Source organism: Prionailurus bengalensis, chromosome D2, assembly GCF_016509475.1.
Source record: "Prionailurus bengalensis isolate Pbe53 chromosome D2, Fcat_Pben_1.1_paternal_pri, whole genome shotgun sequence".
NCBI classification, from domain to species: domain Eukaryota; kingdom Metazoa; phylum Chordata; class Mammalia; order Carnivora; family Felidae; genus Prionailurus; species Prionailurus bengalensis.
The window spans coordinates 49,346,557-49,368,024 of NC_057351.1; the positions used below are offsets into that span (position 1 = coordinate 49,346,557).

General features: G+C 52.9%; 1 protein-coding gene across 1 annotated transcript in view; it reads left to right on the top strand.

Annotated features, from left to right (window-relative positions):
- RASGEF1A (RasGEF domain family member 1A) overlaps window positions 1-16,572 on the top strand; it is an 85,703-nt gene extending 69,131 nt beyond the window's left edge. The window contains exons 2-13 of the mRNA XM_043596934.1: window positions 5,539-5,739; window positions 8,230-8,352; window positions 10,508-10,645; window positions 11,524-11,745; window positions 12,297-12,371; window positions 12,716-12,808; window positions 13,268-13,370; window positions 13,458-13,537; window positions 14,281-14,472; window positions 15,282-15,405; window positions 15,827-15,899; window positions 16,188-16,572. Of these exons, the coding sequence (XP_043452869.1) occupies window positions 5,545-5,739; window positions 8,230-8,352; window positions 10,508-10,645; window positions 11,524-11,745; window positions 12,297-12,371; window positions 12,716-12,808; window positions 13,268-13,370; window positions 13,458-13,537; window positions 14,281-14,472; window positions 15,282-15,405; window positions 15,827-15,899; window positions 16,188-16,212 (1,443 nt within the window). The 5' untranslated portion in view covers window positions 5,539-5,544 and the 3' untranslated portion in view covers window positions 16,213-16,572. The remainder of the gene's footprint in view (window positions 1-5,538; window positions 5,740-8,229; window positions 8,353-10,507; window positions 10,646-11,523; window positions 11,746-12,296; window positions 12,372-12,715; window positions 12,809-13,267; window positions 13,371-13,457; window positions 13,538-14,280; window positions 14,473-15,281; window positions 15,406-15,826; window positions 15,900-16,187) is intronic.
- The last annotated feature ends 4,896 nt before the right edge of the window (window positions 16,573-21,468 follow it).

A 21,468-nucleotide genomic window follows, 5' to 3' on the forward strand; every position in this document is an offset into this window, starting at 1 on the left:
GTTTCTTATTATGGTTGCGCTTGCTGTGTGTTCCCCACCGAGACAGGAGCCCAGGTATCCTGGAGGCGCCACTCGGGCCCTTTCCTGAGGAGGGGTGCGGAGGACACACAGGGGTGTGGCCAGTGATCGCGATGCCTGCTGGTGCTGGGATTGGGAGGAGGAGCCCATGGGCAAGAACAGAAGGGACCACCGGGCCAGGTGGGGGTGGCCGGCAGAACTGAGCAGGGGGCTCAGCAGGGGTCGCTCTCATCCCGTTTAATGGCTGGAGAAATTGAGGCTAGGGACACTTGTCCAGGGGCCAGGAGCTGGCCGTGGAAGAGTGGGATTCAAACTTGAGGGTGCCCTAAATCCCTGCCCACTCGGCACAGAGCCCAGAACCCCCTCAGTGCCCAGGGCTGGTGGGGGAGGCTCCGCTAGGGACTGAGTGGGGGCAGAGAAGGGGCTCTGAGAGGCCCACGGGCTCAGGGCACAGAGGAGGGGACAGAGGAGGACACGTGGGCAGGACACCTGGTCTTGGAGACCCAGCCCCAGGCAGCGTCTCTGGGTGGGTCCCAGGGCAGCGTAGGCGCTGGGGCCATCCCACGCAGCCCCTGTGGGCCCTGCCTGGAAGGTGCCCCGCGGCAGTGACCGCTTCCATTCACAGGCCCAGCCTCTTTAACATGCCTTTATAAAAACTGCTGATCTCAAAACTCAGCCTCTTTGTACTGAAAAACAAAGTTACTTTAACACTGACAAAATAGATGTGCCATTTAGAAAAGTTACCAAATAGTTTACAAATGTGTAGAAGGAAAGTGGAAGTCTCCTCCTTGTCCAGCTCCCTTGCAGTAAACTCTGTAACTAGTGTGGTCATGGACGGCCACATGTTTCTGTGCATTTATGTACACTTATATTGATGTCATTGAAAAGTGAGCAATATGGGATCTTGTGCAGTTGGGGAGTCCAGTTATGGGGTCCTCAGCCCAGATGCTGCAGGAAGGGCCACCACCCCAAGCCGAAGAGATGGGCCCCTCCTGGCTGCTCCTTCCTGTGGCCTTCTGGGCTGTGATGGGCGGGACGTGGGTGGGATGCAGTCACTGGAGGACTGAGGCCCCCATGAGGGCAGGGAGCCCTGGGGGAGTAACGGTGTGATAATTCCTGGGCTGGCCAGGGTCGGGGGGAAGCACAGTCCATGGACTGGGCCCCACCCTCCCAGGGCAGGTGACCACCCTGAACTTCTGTCCCTTACCTGTCCATAGTGACAGTGAGTGCTGAGGCTCCCCAGGGTGCAGCTGTGGACTGCTGTCCAGCACAGAGCTCAGCACCCTGGCCTCCTTGGCTTGCTGGTCCGTCTTGGGCAGCAGGGGGTGGTGCTGAGTCCCCAGGCTGGCTCGAGGCAGCCTCCCTAGCACTGGGGTGGGTCTCCCTGCAGGCTGGACACAGGGTGGCCTTGCTTTGTGTGGGATCTGGCACCGGCCGTGAGAGTTAGTGGAGTATTTGAGCATGCCTGCCCATAGCCCCTCCTGACCGGAGCCCCTGCTGCCCCCGAGGTGAGAGGGGCTGGCAGCTCAGGAAAAGGCCATCTCTGTGACCAAGAATCTTGGGGCCCAACTCACCAAGGTTACCATCGTTGGGTCACCTTTTGAACCCGGAACTGTGTGATCTTGGGGAAGACCCCCCGTAGTGCATGGGCCTCAGGTGAAGGATTGGCACTTAGGTCCCCTTGGGAGCCAGCAATGGCACAGAAGAGCAGCTGAGGGCGTCAGGGTGCCTGGGGAGCCCACTTTTTTTTTTTTTTTCATGTTTTGTAGCAAAATTGTGCTTTGAAAATATACTTAAAATTTTTTTAAATTATTTATTTTTAAATTTACATCCAAGTTAGTTAGCCTATAGTGCAACAATGATTTCAGGTGTAGCTTCCTTAATGCCCCTTACCCATTGAGCCCATCCCGCCTCCCATAACCCCTCCAGGAACCCTCTGTTTGTTCTCCATATTTAAGAGTCTCTTATGTTGTGTCCCCCTCCCTGTTTTTATATTATATTATTATATTCCCTTTCCTTATGTTTGTCTGTTTGGTATCTTAGAGTCCTCATGTGAGTGAAGTCATATATTTGTCTTTCTCTAATTTTGCTCTAATACCCTCTAGTTCCATCCACATAGTTGCAGATGACAAGATTTCATTCTTTTTGATTGCCGAGTAATACTCCATTGTATATATATATATACCACATCTTCTTTATCCATTGTCCTTTGTCCATCGATGGACATTTGGGCTCTTTCCATACTTCGGCTATTGCTGATAGTGCTGCTGTAAACACTGGGGTGCATGTGCCCCTTTGAAACAGCACACCTGTATCCCGTGGATAAATGCCTAGTAGTGCAATTGCTGGGTCGTAGGGTAGTTCTATTTTTAGTTTTTTGAGGAACCTCCATACTGTTTTCCAGAGTGGCTGCCCCAGTTTGCATTCCCACCAGCAGTGCAAAAGAGATCCTCTTTCTCCGCATCCTCACCAAGATCTGCTGTTGCCTGAGTTGTTAATGTTAGCCCTTCTGACTGGTGTGAGGTGGTATCTCATTGTGGTATTGATTTGTATTTCCCTGATGATGAGTGATGTTGAGCATTTTTTCATGTGTTGTTTGGCCATCTGGATGTCTTCTTTGGAGAAATGTCTATTCATGTCTTTTGCTGATTTCTTCACTGGATTATTTGTTTTTTGGGTAAGTTTGGTAAGTTCTTTATAGATTTTGGACACTAACCCTTTATCTGATATATTGTTTGCAAATATCTTCTTCCATTCCATTCGTTGCCTTTTAGTTTTGCTGATTGTTTCCTTTGCTGTGCAGAAGCTTTTAATTTTGATGAGGTCCCAATAGTTCATTTTTTGCTTTTGTTTCCCTTGCCTCCGGAAACGTGTCGAGTAAGAAGTTGCTGCGGTCAAGGTCAAAGAGGTTTTTGCCTGCTTTCTCCTCTAGGATTTTGATGGTTTCCTGTCTTACATTTAGGTCTTTCACCCATTTTGAATTTATTTTCATGTATGGTGTAAGAAAGTGGTCCAGGTTCATTCTTCTGTATGTCGCTGTCCAGTTTTCCCAGCACCGTTCGCTAAAGAGACTGTCTTTGTGCCATTGGAGATTCTTTCCTGCTTTGTCAAAGGTTAGTTGGCCATATGTTTGTGGGTCCATTTCTGGGCTTTCTATTCTGTTCCTTTGATCTGAGTGTCTGTTTTTGTGCCAGTACCATACTGTCTTGATGATGACAGCTTTGCAATACAGCTTGAAGTCCGGAATTGTGATGCCTCCAGCTTTGGTTTTCTTTTTCAAGATTGCTTTGGCTATTCGGGGTCTTTTCTGGTTCCATACAAATTTTAGGATTGTTTGTTCTAGCTCTGTGAAGAATGCTGGTGTTATTTTGATAAGGATTGCTGGGGAGCCCACCATTGTCATTCTATCCCACAAATGGTTAATGGGCTGGGTTCTGGCTAGGCAGGAGAGCACGAAAGCAAATGATCAGTCCTGCAGTCAGCAGTCTAGGGATTAACCCAGGGAGGCTTCCTGGAGGTGGTGACACCTTGGCTGCACTTGGGACTCTTAGGATTTCCTCAGTTGAGTTCTTCCCACTATTTCATTATCTGAAAAATGAAGGGTTTACCCAAGTCAGTAGCTCTCTGACTGACTCGAGCAGCCTCAGAAACCCCTCAGACAGCTTGTCAAGGTACAGATCAAGGGCCATCCCTGAGTTTCTGACTTGGCAGGGCCTGAGAATCTGCATTCTAACGTGTTGAGGAGAGTGTTCTGTGAGTCTGAAACCCCATCCTCAAGTGAGGCAGCTGAGCCTGGGGACTACGGACATCTCAACCTCGGGGGCTTTCCTTGAGTTCTTACTCTCCTTACGAAGGATTTTTGTGAGAATTCCAAGGCAACCTTCCGGTGTGTGTGTGGCAGGGAAGCCAGGTCGTTTGGGCCGAGTGCCCCTTTTCTCTCACGCGAAGCACGGCTGATGTGCTGTGGCCTGGAAGTCAGATCTGCTTGTGTAGACACCTCACTGCCCCTCTCATGGCAGTAAAATAATCACGGCTACTGTTTGCTCTGCACAGTGGGGAAACTGAGGCCACAGTGGCTCAGAAGCTTGCCCCAGGTTGAGTCAGAAAGCAGGCTAGGGCTGGGAGCAGCACAGCAGCAGGAGCAAGGTGAGTGCTCAGGGCTGCGGGAGCCCAAGGAGAGTGTGTGCACTTCCCAGGCCCCTAAGCACGAGGAGGTAGCCTCCGCCCCTGGGAGGCAGGGCAGCGTGGTGGCCTGGGGATGGAGGTGCTGGGGTGGTGGTGCCTGCTCAGCAGTGCTCTCCCGACGTGGGAGAGGGCGCAGGAAGGCCCTGCTCTACTCTAGCCTAGCCTGCCCTCTAAGTGGGGAGAGGATGAGGCTGGTCAAGCTAGCAGGGCAGGCTACTCTGGCCGGCAGGAGGGAGAGTAGACTCGTGGGCACCCGCTTCGGAGGCCTCAGGCTGGCAAACGCTCCTCACTCTGATCCCCACGCAGCACCTCCCAGGTGCCGCCCCCTGGGCAAGGGGAAACTGAGGCCCAGGAGGGCTGCAGACTCTTGTAGGCCTCGTGAGGACTTCCACTAAGAGGCTCTGCTGTAGGGTGAGGTGGGCACCCTCAGCCTCCTGGCCATACCAGGCCAGGCCACTGTGGGACCACTGAGCACCCTCAAGACTGCTGTCTGACATGTGCATCTAATGGGCACTTCACACGTAGCATGTCAAAATGAAGTTCCAGATCTTTCTCCAAACCCCACTCTCACGTCCTTTCCCGTGCTGATCAATCACTCAGGCCTGAGACCATTTTTCGCAGCATTTGGAGTTGACCCTGCTCCCCTCCTCTGCTACCCCCTGACCTGAGCAATCCCTCCCTGGGTTATGGCAAAACCCACCAGTTGGTTTTCCGATCCTTTCCTTGCTGGGTCTCCGCATAGCAGAAATAGTGACATTCACCCTGAGTCAAATCATTCTTGTGCTCAGAGCTTCCATGCTTCCTGTCTCAGAGGAATAGCACATGGCCCCCTGGCCCACACTGTGCAGGGTCTGGCTTGTTACTCAGACCACTCTCCCTGCTCCTTCCCTCCACACACACTGGCCTCAGGACCTTTGCACCTGCTGTCTCTTTTACCTAGAATGTTCCTTTCTTATTCTGGGCAGCTGCACGACTAACACCATCTTACCTGAGGCTGCCGTGACCATCCCAAAATGCTCCAGATCCTTCTCCTATGGGCATTGTTTTTCTCCATAGTTTCTCTTCTTCCACTGGGATGTGACCCCAGGAGGCAGGGTTCTGTGTGTCTAGGTTCTAGGAATGAGGCCTGGTATGCGTGGAGCAGGTGTTCAAGAAATATTTCTCAGACACCCAGTGAATGTAGGGCTGCTGAGGAATCTGCCTGCCCATCTGAGCTGCCATTCAATGTCCACCCTTGGGTGGGGTGCCCCTCCTAGCCCTGCTGGGGCTCTCACTGTGCACCTGCACTCAGGCTGCGGGTGACCAGGCCTGTGACGCCTCTTTCTTCTCTCCCAGGAAACTATGCCCCAGACGTCCGTCGTCTTCTCCAGCATACTTGGGCCCAGCTGTAGTGGACAGGTGCTGCCCGGCATGGGGGAGCGAGGAAGTGGGGCCAGCAGCTCCGGGGACCTCGTCTTCCAAGAGGGACGCCTCATCTCTGGGTCCCTAGAAGCTTTGATGGAGCACCTGGTCCCCACAGTGGACTATTACCCGGATGTAAGTGCCTGGGGCCTGGAGATGGGTGGGACTGTTTGGGGTCACCTAGGTTCCAGGGGCAGCTGCTTCGGGGATGGGAAGGAAGGCCCAGACAGAGCTGGACAGAGCAACAGGGGAGAGGCAGGCCATCAGGGAGTCTCAGCCCTACCTCCTGCTCTGCCCTCCTGCCCCTGCAGTGGAGAGGAATCTGCAGCGACGTCCCTGCTGACCCCAGGCAGCTGGGAGATAGCCTTGGTGGCACAAGGAAGCAGATACACAAGCGGTGGAACAGGGGTCAGAGTTCTGAACAGGGTCCTTAGGGAAGAGTCTAAGGAGTAAGACTGGAGCCTTGGGGTCCTGGTGAGGGTCCACCCAGCTGGGAAGTTTGTTTTGTGCATGAAATGCCATGGTCCAGAATAAAGAGTGACAGCCCCGCCATGCCCAGCCAGCATGCAGACCCCATGGCACATGCCTGCGTGGGCAGGACTGGCCTTCCGCTACAATTCGGATCCCCCTCTTCATTTCAAGATGCCACTGGTACGTTCTTAGAACAGGCAGAAAGAGTTCCCTTGTCATGTGTGGCTTCCCTTTTGCCTCTGACAGGGCACATCTCTTAGCAGCAGTGGTCTCGGGCCTGCCTGCTCCCTTTGGAGGGCCAGGCTGCAACAGTCCCCTTCCAGGTGCCCCCTCCCTCCTGAGGACAGAGCTGTGCTTGCCGGCCTTGGCGTCTGACACAGACTTGCATGGGAGGGTCGGGGAGGAATTGTCCCCACCCGCTCTCCAGCTTTTATCCAATGGTGCTGGAGCCAACTCAGTTTCTGGGTGTTCCTGGCACAACCCCCCCCAACACGTCAGGCCTCCTACCTTCCTCCTGGGGCTGTCTACTCCATGCTACTTGAAAACCCTCCCAAAGCTGGGCTGGGGCTGGAATTGGTGGTGCAGACACTGCAGCTGAGGGTCAGGTCTCCTGAAGAAGCCTAGGGCCGAGCATCAGCCTCCCAGGGGCTGGCACCTCCAACCCCAGAACTGTTCTGTGGCCTTGTGGGAGGAGCTACTTCTCTTTTAGGTGTGTCCCGAGGGGCCTCCTCAGCTGTTACCCAGTGTTCTCCCCCAGACACTATGCCCTGGGATCACCCCCTGCTTTCCAGGAGAGAGTAAAGGGGTGCAAGTGCAGAGGTAGGGCCGGCAGAGTCCAGCTGGGCATCAGCTTCTCTGCCAAGCTCCTGGGTTCCCTCCCTCCCCCCACTGTCCCCCTCTCCTGTGTATGTGGGCAGCTGGGGATGCACACACACACACCAGCGAGTCTCTGTGCTCCTTGGAAATGCACAGCTCCTCCCTGGGTTCTCTTCTTGCCTTGGCTAGGAACTCCAAGGTGTGATGCCTGGGTGACATGCATCACACTTCTGAGCCATCTGTTTAGAAGGGGGCCACCACACAGCTGGGATCCCTGAGCACCCATGCTACACAGCCTGGGGACAGGGCATGGGAAGTCTGTTGGGGGTTGGAGGAACCCCTGCTGTTCCCAGGAGGATTTCCTCAAGTGGCGTCTGAAGGCTGCAGGGGGACAGTGAGGGCCCGAGGCCTTGAGGCCTGATCTGCAAGGCCTGCGCTTCCCAGCAAACACGGCCCACTTGCTTTGGGCTGGAACAAGGAAGACCTGCCCCTGGGCCCAGGGTGAGGGCAAAGGGTCCCAGGCCCCCCAGCCTGCAGCACCCATGCAGGGGTAGAGTCCCCAGGAGAGCTTCAAGCATCTTGCCCCACTCCTAGGTCCAACCTGTCTGCAGGCAGGAGCCAGTGTGAAGGTCTCCCAGGTGCTGACCCATGTCAGACAAAAGGCCTCAGAGAACCCTTGGCCCTGGGCCCTGTTCCCTGACACCTTTTAGTCCAGATCATGAGGGCCCTTCAGAAACTGTACCACACAGCCCAGGGACAAGGGCACATGGATGTGGGCCAGAGGGGCCACGGTACAGCAGGTGGACATAAGGCCCAGAGCTGGTTGTTAGCACAGGGGCTTGTGACAGTCCCTGACGCTGGGTGCTGGGTCCAAAAATGCCCCACTCTGCCCGCCATTGGCAAGACCAGTAAGGATCTGGATAAGAAGGCTTGGAGACTGACCCTGGAGGCACTGTGGGCTGGGCAATGGGCTCACACAGGCTGGGAGAGTCCCACCAACATCCAGGTTTGGGTGTTAGCTCCCACCGTGGGGTAGGACGGAGGGTGGGGGAGAATCCCAGCAGAGCAAGACTGCTGGGAGCTGAGCTTGTCAGGGGAAGCCTCCAGGAGCTGCAGGGAAGTGGGGTTTGATCTGTGCCTTGCAAGGGAGGCAGGAATTTGGGTGGCAGTGAGAGAAAAGGAAGGACGTTCAAGGTGGAGTAAACCATGCAGGAGAAGGCATGGCTGCTGGATGGTGCTGTTGGGCCCGGCAGGTGGCTAGACAGGCTGTGACCATAGCTGGAGGGGGCGGCACAGGCCCGACCTCCTTTTCATCCCCTCTCCCTCTCTCTTCTTCAGAGGACATACATCTTTACATTTCTCTTGAGCTCCCGGGTCTTCATCCCCCCTCATGACCTGCTGGCCCGCGTGGGGCAGATCTGCCTGGAGCAGAGGCAGCAGCTGGAGACCGGGTCTGAGAAGGTAAAGGAGCAGATGGGTGCTGCCTGTCTCCGTGCCTCTGGCAGGTCAGGTCTGGCTGAGCCCAGCAGGGGGCCCTCCCTGATGGGGCAGATTGGCTGGTCTCTGGCCTCCTTGGCAGAGGAGCATGGGTGCATGCGCCTGGGGCATGGCGCCCCATTCGGCATGGGGTGCACACAGAGCCGACTACTCTTCATGGGATGCTGAAAGTAACTGCTCTTGGTGGGCACTCACACCCCTTTCCAGGAGAGAGCCACGGCAGACAGCTCTGCCAGCAATCCTGGTCAGTGCCGGGACCCCCCGCTGGTAGAAAAGCCAGCAGTGGGACCTGGGTCACTGACCCCTCCGGGGTGGGGGTCAGGTGGCAGCACTCGCAGGCTGACTCCTGCTCAGAGTGGTTTGCAGTGACTCAAATGGGGCTCTCTGCCCCTGCTGTGTCTTCTTGAGCCACGCTTTGGGCAGCCGGGATAGTCAAGAAACCACAGGCTGTCCCTGGGGGCATGTGCTTCAGATGAGACTTTTAGAAGCCCAGGGTCTGGTGCAGAAGACCAGGTGGTCGGTGTGCCATCAGAGAGCTGGCAGAGCCTAGTCTGGGCTGTGGCAGAGCATGTCCCATCCCTGTTTGCTGGTGACTTTCCCCTCTACCTTCCCTCCACCGGGCTAGGCCACCTGCCCCTGCAGGTGTGCAGCCCAGGCCTGTGAACTGAGTCTCCTTGTTGGAGGGGTGCGGGGATGCGCTCCTGGAGTCCCTGGATGCAGGAAGACAGGCACTGAGCACAGCCTGAGGGTTAGGAAAGGCTCCTGAAGAGACAGGTGGAAATAAGTCCAAGCGGGGTGGCTGGGGAGATGAAATTATAGGCTGAAGGTCAGCATGGAGACGGAAGCTTAAGAGGAGCCTGGCATGAACCCGCCAGCCTGTTCATGGTGACATGCACCACAGGGCCTCTGAGGGGCTTCAAGGCTCTAGCTCCTGCTGAGTGTGGGGTGTGGTCCTCTGGGGAAGTATCAGCAAGGCCTCCTGGATGCCGTCTGCACTGGACTCTGGCCAGGAGGAGTGGCTGCAGGGAGTGAGGGCCCAGCTGGGAGAGGCTCCCCAAGGCATGGGAAGCCATCACTAGGGGACCAGCTGGGGACATGGCCAGAATCAGGCAGGTTGGAGGCAGCTCAGCAGGGGTGGGGGCAGATGTGGGCGAAAAGAAGTGGGGGTGGAGGGTGGTGAGAGGCCCACAGGGCAGCTAGAACAGTCCAGGTTGGGCAGGTATAGGCAGGCAGGGAGCTGGTCAGTGCTGGGGAGCTGTGGTGGGCACAGGAGGGGTGTGGGCACATGTGTGTGTGTGGGACAGTGTGGGGCTGGGCCCTGAAGACCCGCTGGGATACTGCGGCCAAGCATTTGGCACATCCTTCTCAGGCCTTACCAGTGTGTGGACCCAGGGTGACGGCAGGGGTGCCCAGCCCGTCTTTAAGGATAGGAGGTCCGGAGAGGGATGCCTCTGAGTGTCTGCACCCCTTCCCGGCACTTGCCAACCTGTTGCTAACTGAGAGGGGACAGGCAAGAATCTCTCATTTAAAAAAAAAAAAATTTTTTTTTTATTTTTGTTTTTGAGAGAGATACAGAGCAAGTGGGGGAGGGATAGAGAGAGAGGGAGACAAAGCCCCAAGCAGGCTCCGCGCTGCCAGTACAGAGCCCGATGCGGGGCTTGAACCCACACACTATGAGATCATGACTCGAGCAGAAATCAAGAATTGGATGCCCAACCGACTGAGTCACCCAGGTGCCCTGAGAGTCTCTGATTTTTAATAATTTTCCTTGGTTTTCATTGTTGTTGTCATTTTAAACGGCCAACTTCTAATTACAGCAAAGGAAACTAGTTTTCTATGTCATGGTTATGAGAGGACAAGTTTTTTGAAAATAAATTTAAGTGAAAAAGAATGCTGACGTAAGGGGGAATATGAAACCAAGCAGGTACAACAAAGCCACAGGTAGACAGAGTGGGGATGTCCTTCTCCAGAACCCTCGCCCCAGCATGGGGCTGGGGAGCAGGTCCCACGAGGGATAACGGGGGTGGGGGTGTTGCAGACCTGGGGGAGATGGGGAGGCTTGTACCACTGGTCATCTTGTGCCCACTCTGGAGGGTGACTTTACACCCTGCCACCCCAGGCCAAGCTGAAGTCCTTCTCAGCCAAGATTGTGCAGCTGTTAAAGGAGTGGACAGAAGCCTTCCCCTACGACTTCCAGGATGAGAAGGCCATGGCTGAACTGAAGGCCATTACCCACCGGGTCACGCAGTGTGATGAGGTGAGGTCTTCCTTAGACCCTGGCAGAACCCCTTGGGTATGTGTCTGGGGAAGGGGGGTCTACTCTCACAGGAGGATAGGTCTTCAGGGACAGCTCTGTATGTGGTCCTCTATGCGATCACCCTCCCAAGACAACTGCTGGATGGCTCCATTTGTGTCCCTCCCCACAAGACTGCTCAGCTGTCCAGCAATGGGCCAGACTTGCCCTTGGCATCTTCTGCATGTGGGAAACCCTGTGTCCCGAGTGACGGGCTGGAATGAGCCCAGGCCCCACCTTTCCTGGGCTTGGGGTGAGTGGAGTGGGGACCTAGTAAGAGGTTTTAAGAGCCTGTCTACACCTCTGGCTCCCAGCTCCCTCCTGGCCTTCTGTGGAGACAGGAAACCTGGCTGGCTGGGTCTCCACAATGAAAGTGCTCTGTGTGCTCAGCAGTTTCTATCTGGCTGGAGGGCTCAGAAAGCCCAGGGAGAGTTCGGGGGGCTGCTCCCACCCAGAGAGTGAAGGTTCCTGGTCCTGGAGGAAGCCCTTCCAGATGCTCTCCTCCCTGCTGTGGGGAGGCCAAAAGTATTTCAGCTGGACAGCATTAGGAAAACCATGGTTTTCAGGCCCAGAAGACTTCCCCTGGCCCTGCCCTGGCCCTGCCCTGGCCCTCCGTTCCCATCCCCACAGGACAGCCAGCTGAGCCACCCTCCTCAATGGTACTCAGAGAAGCCCACACTGTGTTCCATTCTACCTTCAAAAGCCCAAACACTCATGGCAGGTTTTAGTAGGGAAGTGCATTCAAAGTCGGGCACATCCCTGGAGAGGAAATGGGTTTCTCTGGAGAGGTGGTGGTCTTGCCAGCCCACACCTGCACCTTTGTTGTCTCCGGACCTCCACAGGAGAATGGCACAGTGAAGAAGGCCATTGCCCAAATGACACAGAGCCTGCTGCTGTCGCTGGCTGCCCGGAGCCAGCTTCAGGAGCTGCGGGACAAGCTTCGCTCACCGGCGATGGACAAAGGGTCTGTCCTCAAGACTAAGCCGCCAGCCACTCAGAAGGACATCCTGGGTGTGTGCTGCGACCCCCTGGTGCTGGCCCAGCAGCTGACTCATATCGAGCTGGTCAGTGCTTCATTGTGCCCTGCCTGGCATGGGGGCGGGGGTGTACTCACCAATGCTGGACCCCCAGCATCTTTCTCAACATAGTGCTGCAGGGCCTCCCCTGCTGGTCAGACTGGGGTGTCAGGTGAAGCTCACTTGTCAGCTCCTGGGTCCCTGGGATCACAGCAACCCCATGTATAGGGGAGGGGCTGGGGTGATGGGGACTGGCCCAGGAGGTGAAAGGCTTAGAGGGGGAGGGCCTGTTCCCCTGCCCTGTCACCTCATCTTGCCTATGCCCTGGGCTGAGAAGGTACCCTGCACCTAGGAGCCACTGCCCCCAAGACTTCCACCTCATCCCATGAAGCCCTGGGAGGGGAGGGTCTTGCAGACCCCTGGGGTGCATTTCAGGGCCTGCCCACTGGCTGGGTGCCCTGATCAAGGAGGGCCTGTAGTGCACCCCTGCAGATAGGTCTTCACAGCTACTCTAAACATGGCCTATACCCCGAGTGTGGGGCCTGCCGGAGAATGGCAGGTTCATCGCCCCTCCTGTGCTACCTCCTCGCCCATCCTAGGAGAGGGTCAGCAGCATTCACCCTGAGGACCTGATGCAGATCGTCAGCCACATGGACTCTCGGGACAAGCACCGGGTGAGGGGCTGCTGTGTGCTCTGTGGTGGCCTTAGGGTGGGCCTAGCACCTATACCTATGCAGGGTGGGGGCCTTACAACCAAATGTTAGGGGTGTGGCCTGGTGCCTGCCCCAAGGGGTCAGCAGACAGCTATTCAGGGTGCTGCATGCTGGAAGGGGGCCACTGTTCCCAGGAGCCTGGGGATGGGGCATCCTGGGAGACCTGGACCTGTCAGCTGCCCACACCCCACCATCACTTTCAGTCTCTTTTGGCCATGGTTCCTGCTCATTTCTGGGGTTAGGGCTGGGGCAGCACCTGCTGGCAGGGTCCTCAGGTTCCCTGTGACCTGTTGTGTTTCTCCCAGTGCCGAGGGGACCTGACCAAGACCTATAGCCTGGAGGCCTATGACAACTGGTTCAACTGCCTTAGCATGCTAGTGGCCACCGAGGTGTGCCGGGTAAGTGCTGCATGGCCCATATGGGTGGGGTGACACTGTCCCTTCTCTGGACCCACAGTGCTTCCTGAGGCTCTGACTTCTACACCCCTGAGATGATAAAACTTTGAAAGTGGAGACAGAGGTCTCCATTGCTGGGGCACCAACATCCCTGTTCCCCCCTACCCTCCAGCCAATCTCACAGTAATTATGAGACACCCATCCATGGAGTGTACCTGGCATGTTCTGTGAGTTTATCTGGGACTCCCTTAGTACTCTCAGACTGCCCTCCTGCCCCTCTGCCCAGCATCGAAAATGCTACAGCTGCGTTTCCTGCCTCTGCAGCCGATGAGCGTCGCCCCAGCCCTGGGTCTGACAGCTCTGAGGGCCCAGTGTAGCTCCTGTCTAGGCTGCCCTTCAGGGACTGGTTGGGGGGTTACTCCTGTAGGGGGCTCACCCTGAAGCTGTTTGGCTGCTCTCTAGGTGGTGAAGAAGAAGCACCGGACCCGCATGCTAGAGTTCTTTATTGATGTGGCCCGGGAGTGCTTCAACATCGGGAATTTCAACTCCATGATGGCCATCATCTGTGAGTGGCCAGGCCCCAGGGGCTTCCTATCCAGCTTCTGCATGGCTTACCTAACCCCACTCTGACTCCACCTGCTGTTCCCTGCAGCTGGCATGAACCTCAGTCCTGTGGCGAGGCTGAAGAAAACGTGGTCCAAAGTCAAGACGGCCAAGTTTGACGTCTTGGAGGTAAGCACCTCAGCCATGTCCTACATTGGCCTGAGGAGGGGTGGGCCTCATCCACTCTGCCCCCTTGCTCAGAACCCGCTGCCCACAGTGCCATCTGGTGTAGGGCATGCTGAGCTGGCCTGGCTGCTCTAGGAGGTGGGTAGCTGAAGCTCTCCTCGGCCCTTGGAACTTTAGGCAGAACTGGCATTGCCTAAGGCAAGTTCTAGAGAGTGGTTAGGAAAGAGTTTGACAAAAGTGGGTCCCAGGGTGTTGCTGGGGTGTTGGGTGATGCTGACGAAGCGGAGGCTGGCCTTTTCCTGGCTTGAGTTCCTGCGGTCCTGGATCATCCGGGTGGCCCAAGAGTGGGTAGGTTCACCTGCAGCCTTCCCTGAAGTATTTGATCACAGAATCCACTTTCTGCAAATGTGTCCTACAGAGCTTGTCAGTTTTGGGAGGTGTTGGTCCAGTAGAAGGGCAAAGGAAGGTTTTGAAAGGAAAGAAGTGAGACCCAGGCTCAGCAGGGCAGGGACGAGGTGTGTGTGAGCTGTGAGACTTCTCTGTAACTTTCCTCATGTTTGGATCCAAACCCGGTACTCAGCCAGGTGCTCACTCCCAGAAAGGAGGCCTCTTCTGGGGACAGTCCAGGGCTGCCCGGCAGGGAAATGCCTTCCCCATCGCTGTTTCCTGCTCTGCGAAGGGGCATTCTGAACAAGTCAGGGGTACAGGGAGAACACAGCCAACCAGGTCCTCCTGTCTGCCCACAGCACCACATGGACCCATCCAGCAACTTCTGCAACTACCGCACTGCCCTGCAGGGGGCCACTCAAAGGTCCCAGATGGCCAACAGCAGCAGAGAGAAGATTGTCATCCCTGTATTCAACCTTTTCGTTAAGGACATTTACTTCCTGCACAAGATCCATACCAATCACTTGCCCAACGGGCATGTTAACTTTAAGGTGAGCTCAGCACCCTTGTGGCCTGAGGGGAGGGGGGCCAGACTGTCCCAACACAGGGCAGAACAGACCTCTCAGCCTTATCCTAGGACAGGTAGAATCTGTGCTACTAGAGCTGAAAAGCAGTGGCCCTTTGCAGAAAGCCCTTTAGGACTGAAAGCTCCAGGGTGGGTTATGTGTGCTGTTTGTGAAGTATAAGGGTGGCCCCAACACTGACCCCACCAGGGAGACAGAGAAGGGGCTACTTCTGGGGGTTTGGGAGTGAGGAAGGCTTTAGGCAAGAAGGTACTTGAGCAGGGAGGAGGCAGCAGAATTCCAGATGGAAACCAAGGGTAGCTGGCCAACGGTGGGAAGGTAGGACAAAGGTTATGGGGGCCTGTGTAAGAATCCATAACGCTTTCCTACCCCTTACCTGTGTGAGGTAAGTACTGGACAGCCCCGTTTCCCCTACAGCTCCCCAGAGAATGAGATCATGACACGTTCAGGTTGGTGGTGCTGTGCTGGGTATGGCTGGCATACCTGCCTCAGCCTGGAGTCCCCGATGGGGCCCTCTTGGGGTCTTGCACAGGGGAGGCACAGACCCTGCTGCAGCCTCGGGCCTAGGCAACGTGCAGGACCGAGTGGTCTTGGGGACACTTACTGGCTCTGATGCTGCATAAAGTGCTGCCGTGGCCACAAAGTCAGCTGAGCAGGGTCACCGTCCCATCTTGCTGGGGCACAGAATGAAACCGGAACCTACATCCCCTGCCCGAACCAAGGATTTCAAGCTTAAGGTGACAAATGAACATCCAGTTGGTCTTCTGTGCCTTCAGAAATTTTGGGAAATCTCCAGACAGATCCATGAGTTCATGACATGGACTCAGGTAGAGTGTCCCTTCGAGAAGGACAAGAAGATTCAGAACTACCTGCTCACGGCACCCATCTACAGCGAGGAAGGTGAGGCCCGGCTCCCCAGGGCAGCACACCCACCTCCCTACACTGTACATGTCACCCTGACTCCCCATGTCCAGGGCCTCTCCTCTCATGGGGGGGTTGCCCTGGGAGGCAGGCCTGATCACAGGGGAAGCTGAGCCCACAGGGCTGAGTACGTGAGGGCGGGCTGTGGGTAGGTGACAGGATGAGAACAAGGAGAGATGGGGCTCTGGAAGCCCTGATAGTGTTGCAGAACCAGGAAGCTTCTCAGTCCCCAAGCTGTGAGCTCTAGAACCCCAGGGAGCAGAGACCTGTGGACAGGCCCAGACCAGAAGTCACTGTCCCTTCCCAGGCCCAGTTGTACCCCTAGAAAGGAAGGGACAACTGGTGTGGTAGGCAGACTGACTGCATGTGGACGTGGGTTCTGAGGGGCTTCTTCTCTCAGCTCTCTTCATCGCCTCCTTTGAAAGCGAAGGTCCTGAAAACCACATGGAGAAGGATAGCTGGAAGACTCTCAGGTAGGAGAACCCCCAGGACGGGCCTGTGAGCCCCCGAGACCAGTCCCGTGCCCAAGTCTGCTGGAAGGGAGAGGACTGGGGAGCGTGATGGATCTGCCCTTCTGAAAGGCGGCCAGGGGTGTCTCTACACAGGCTGCCAGTCGGTGGGAGGCTGAGGACTTGGGTCTGAGTGTCGCTGACCCTTCCCCTCTTGGCCGGATCTTTGAATCCAGGCCGTCCCCAAATAGCGTGGCCTGCCTTCTGCCTGCCAACCACCTGACCATTTCTCTGTGCCCTGCTTACCTTTAGGACGACTCTCCTTAACAGAGCCTGAAGGCACGGATGCAGCCTGCAGACGCTGGACGAAGCACACACATGCACTGAGTTTTAATCTTGATTGATAAGGGTTGAGATGAGGAGGCCTCACTGGTTGGGGTCCATTTTGTATATAACTTTTATGAAAAAAAAAAAAATTATTTCATGCATCAACCTTTGGCACTTACAAAAGTTTTTTTGTTTGTTTATTTTAAATAACAGGGCAGGGCCCTGCTTCGGGGAGGGTGGGGAAAGAGTATCATGGGAGATGGCATCCATGATAACATCTTATTCTAATGAAATGTAGATTTTTATTTTCTACTTTTGATTATTAACATCTTGCGAAAAAATATTAAAAAAAAAAAAACCCAACCAAAACCAATGTGAGCCCTGCCTGCTTGGACGCCCTTCCAGCCAGTGTCTCTGATGTCGGGGTTAGTGCCTTAGAGAGTACTGGAGGGCCGGTCTCCCACTCTATTCTTTTAGCCCTCAGCCAGCCAGTGCCAGGGAAATGCCAGGAAAGCTCTGCCCTGGGCCACAAAGTACCTGCCCTCAAAACCTAGGCCAGAGAGGTTCTAGCAAGAAGGGCTTGGCTGGCCAGGGGGCCTCATTTGCATACTTCTAGAAGCAAACCCTGAGTACAGGCTTTCCAAAGTTTACATTTTCATTTTCCTTTATCAGGGATTTAGGGGGTCGGGGAGGGGCAGGGGGATACCTGGCAGCATATTTCCATTGGAATATGTCTGGCAAATTGTTCTTCAACTACATTTTAGGAAAAGAGAAAATCTAAAATAAATGTAAGGGGGGACGGTGTGGTGGAATTGTTTCCCAGGCTATAACGGAAAGGTACACTGAGCTGTAATGAAGAGAGTACAAAGTAGACTTGAGGATAGGGACATTTAAAGCAGTTCCTGAAACTCCAGTACAAAATGAAAAGAAGCAACTTACAAAGCGGTATTCTAGCAGACTGCCTCCTCCTTCCCTCTGGGTGGGGGGCTCCCCTAAGGGAATCTGAAACAGAATATTAGCCAGACCAGACTGCTGGAGCCCACTCACAGAAAACTACCCAGCATTTGGAGGTATTTTCCATACCCAAACTTGAGTACACTCCATTTTCTGTCTTTCTGGCTGTGGGAGGGCAAGTCCTGATCCCTCAAAAGCCAGAGGTGGGCCATCTGCTCTGACTCTCTCTCCCTCACAGCAGGGCTTTCATTCTGCACAAGCAGATTCAGAACTACTCACCCTTGTTTCTCTCCGTATGCCTGGCTTCCCAGGAGCCTGCAGCCGAGATGCCCAAGTGAGGATGGGTCAGTTAGTTGCTAAGTCCCAAAGCTCCTAGGAGAGCCTGGAGATGTGGAGGTGAGGCCTCAGGAAGGGGTGGCTCCCCAATCCGATATGGACGTCGCCCTCAGCCCTGGGTGGAACAAGATTATTTACACTGTATTGTCACAGTGTTTTTGCACTTTTCAGATGTTCTAGATAGTACATATTGTATCTTGGTAGTACATATTGCTTTGTTTATGTATTTGAGATACAGAAAGGCTAAAAACTTGAGAATATATATTTGGAATACAACGTTAGAACACTTTGTCTTGCGAGTTAAGGAGCTTTCATGTCAGTGTGCACTCCACGGGGTCATCAGTCCTAGTACCTACCTGATACAGTGTCTATGTTTGCTACTTTATTTTCCCAATTTGATACACACCTTACGATGTTTTGGTATTTTGAGATGAACTCTGAGTACAAAGCTGTACCGTAACACAGGATGTCAGTTGTTGGTGTGACTGGACGTACTTGCATCAATAAAAGAACATGTTGCTCCCCTTGCATGCCTGCTCTCTGCGTGTAGCTGGTGAGGCCTGATGGCTTGGCTGCTGACAAAGAGGTGTGAGGATGTCTAGGTCCTATACGGCCCTTCAAAGAAGGAGCAAGGGTCTCCCACCTACACAACACATTCTGACAAAGGGCTTCAAATAAATAATGCAAAACAAGACCAAGTTGTAGAAGAGTTGTGTTCTGGTCCTGCTTTCCTCAAGATCCAAAACTGTATCACTAGTTGATTGTATCACATGGTCCTAGAAGTTTGGGAAACTTAACCCATATAAGACTGTAAATGCTCCTTTACTACAGGACTAGTCAGAACTGTCAGTGGGCTCTGTGGGGCTCTGCTGGGGCAAGGGAAGTTGGGGGCGCCTGCTGACATCTTTCTGTAGAACAGTTTGCAGAATGCAGTTCTAGATGGGGGCTCTTTCTGTTGTGATGAGTCACCTTCAAGACTACTAAAGAAAAGGGATTTGTTGAAAGGCACATGAGAGTTTGTGGAATTGAAAGAAAAGCATTGAGACACCGGAATGGAAGCCAAACTCCCACCTGTCCCTCTCCAGCCTATCCCACTGCCACTCTGTCGTCAATGCCCAGGCTGGACGAGATCTGCTCTACAGTTCACTGAACCTTACCCTGTTCCCTCAGAGCTAACTCGGGTTCATTTTTCAACATGTACAGTGTCTGTCATCTGCCCAACAGAAACCTTTCTGTGATGGGCATGCTATCTGCATTGCTGCTAGTTACATCTGTGCACTGAGATGTGGCCAATACAACTGAGGAGTGGAATTTCTAATTTGAGGTGTAAATAGCTAGTGGCCACTGTACTGGACAGAACGCTAGGCCTGTGGGGCTTTGTTACCTGCTGTCCTTCCAGTGGCCTATGGACAGCACACAATAGGTGCTTAGGTGTTTGTAGAGCAATGAGGACACCTATGAGGATGCACAAGTGAGTTTTGGGAAAATGACACTTTTTCAGTCTTTAGGATTCAATGGAATTCTTAATTTCCAGGTAAAGTCATTTTTGAAAGTTTCTACCTACCTCAGCTGAAGAAGGGGCAGCACATCCTTCAGTGTGTGCCTTGGCCGTGGAGCTTGAGCTGGAAGTGCATGGCGAGCTCTCTTGGCTAGCTGCGGTGCTCCTGCACCCACAGGGTAGTCCCTCTAGGGCATGCTTCTCAAGGTGTGGCTCTTTGACAGCAGCATTAGCAGCACTGGGCACTTGCTCAAACGGATCTCAGAGTCCCTCTGCAGGCTCGTAAAGGGGAAAACGGGGTTGGGGAATCCAGAGTGTTTGGGAAGCTCCTCTGCTGATCGTCACAGCCCACTTGTCCCAGGTGCACTCTGCTTTGCACACATCAAACCTCCATGTCACTAGTGCACGTCCTTTAATGTACTATGGTCCTGTGCTCGCACACATTCTTCCAGAGTCCCCTTACAGCTTCTCTGGTGAGTGGTGCTCTGTGCTCCTCTGGGCCCCATCTGTTTTCTCACCTTATACCATTGGCATCCGTCTTGCCCACCAGTCTTGGCTTTCTGAGTAGGAGCCACTTGTGTAGCTGTGTGGCCAGCGATCAGCAAGGTGTGCAGCTCCTACCACCACCATATGATGACTGAATGCTGCCTTTCACTTCACACACACATTTGAAGAACAAATCTATGTTACAGCATCATGTGACAGGAAATAAGCTAAGGATCTCTCCTAAGGCCATAGAGACTTCTGTGACAAAACTAAGATTATTTGTGAAATATATACCCATTACACCTATATATAAAAATAATGTCCTGTTCCCCAGGGAGGCAAGACAGGATAAGCATAAGAGCAAGGAATCAAAAGTTAAACTATTAGGATTCAAATCCTAGTTTCCAGTTCTCAGCAGGGTATACTTGGAAAAGTTGTTTGTCTTTTAAAGCTTCCATTTTCTTAAGATTGAGATGAAATTACAATACTCTCTGTCTCATGGGGTTGTTGTAATGTTACACGGCAGAAAGTGCAGTGCCTGGTTCATTAGAAGCAGTCAGTGTTAGCTGGGTACTTGCAGTGGCACCCCTGATGAAACTGAACCCCACTTCTCCCACAGAGCAGAATCTCCTGGGAAAAGTGACACAAGAATTATAAGTGACCTTCTCAAAGGGACAACTGATGTTCTGGTTAATATATTCTAACATTACTGAAAAGTCACTTGTGTTAAATTTAATCAGTATATACAGATATGAGGAAAAATCCCACAAATTGGGGATTCTGAACTACTTTCTAAATGAAAAACCTATTACCCACATACAGGCTAGTGACCTTAGATCATACCAACACGATTTCTGTTTTTATTCCCAGAAAGGAAGTCATGACAATGTGAGGAAGGTGAAGGGCTACCAGCCCCTCTCCCCTAAATATCTATCTTAACATACCCCAAACTCTTACGTATGGATCTTAAGCAACAATGTTGAGGAAACAGTGTTGTCAAGTATATAAGAAAACGTGGGATTTAAAAAATTCATTTTCATTTCTTAAAGAACGAATAGAGGCTCTTCTCCAAATTTGGTCATAATTCTGAAGAAATTACGAGAGTGTAAAATTGGAAAACATGAAACGAGACATAAAGGGCACAGAGAACACAACAATAGGTCTAACATGTTATTGGAGCTTTTGAAAGAATGAGGTAAAGACAATGAAATATAATAGCTGAATATCTTTCAGAACTGATAAAAGACAATAATAATCCAAGGGGCCCAAAGAATCTCAAGCAGGATCAGAAAAAAAAACAAAAACAAAAAACCCCCAAAACTCTACAAACACACATATCCTAGTGATACAGAACAAAGAGGAGATCCTGAAGGCAGCCAGGAAAAAAAAGTTGATTACTTTCAAAGGAATATCAACCTTAAGCTGATAACTTACTTATGAGGGAAATAACTGAAGCCAGAAGACAGCAGAATAACATCAATGTGCTAAAAAAAAATTCCCAACCTAGAATTCTATACTCTTCAAAAAATACTTTTTAAATGAGATAAAGATATTTATGAACCAAAACGGAGTTTGCTATCAGCAGACCTTCACTGAAATTCTAAAGATTGACTCTTGACTCCCACACTATATACATAAATTATTTCTAGATGCATCATAGATCTAAGTATGAATGGTGCAACAAAGATGAGAAGGGAAGTTATAAGCAATCTTAATAAAGCACCTAAAAGAAAACAGGAAAATTTCTTCTTTACTTTGGAGCAGGCAAAGGTTTCTTAAATTGGATACCAAAATCACTGGCTATAAAAGAAAGAAAAATGATAAAATGGACATTAAAATTAACAGGTTTTGTTTACTAACAGATAGCATTAAGAGAATGAAAACAGTCCCCTGCCTCAGGGAAGGTATTTGCAATACATAACCTGACAAAAGACTTGATCCAGAATACAGAAGTAATTCCTACCAATCAATTAAAAAAAAAAAAAAAGGCAA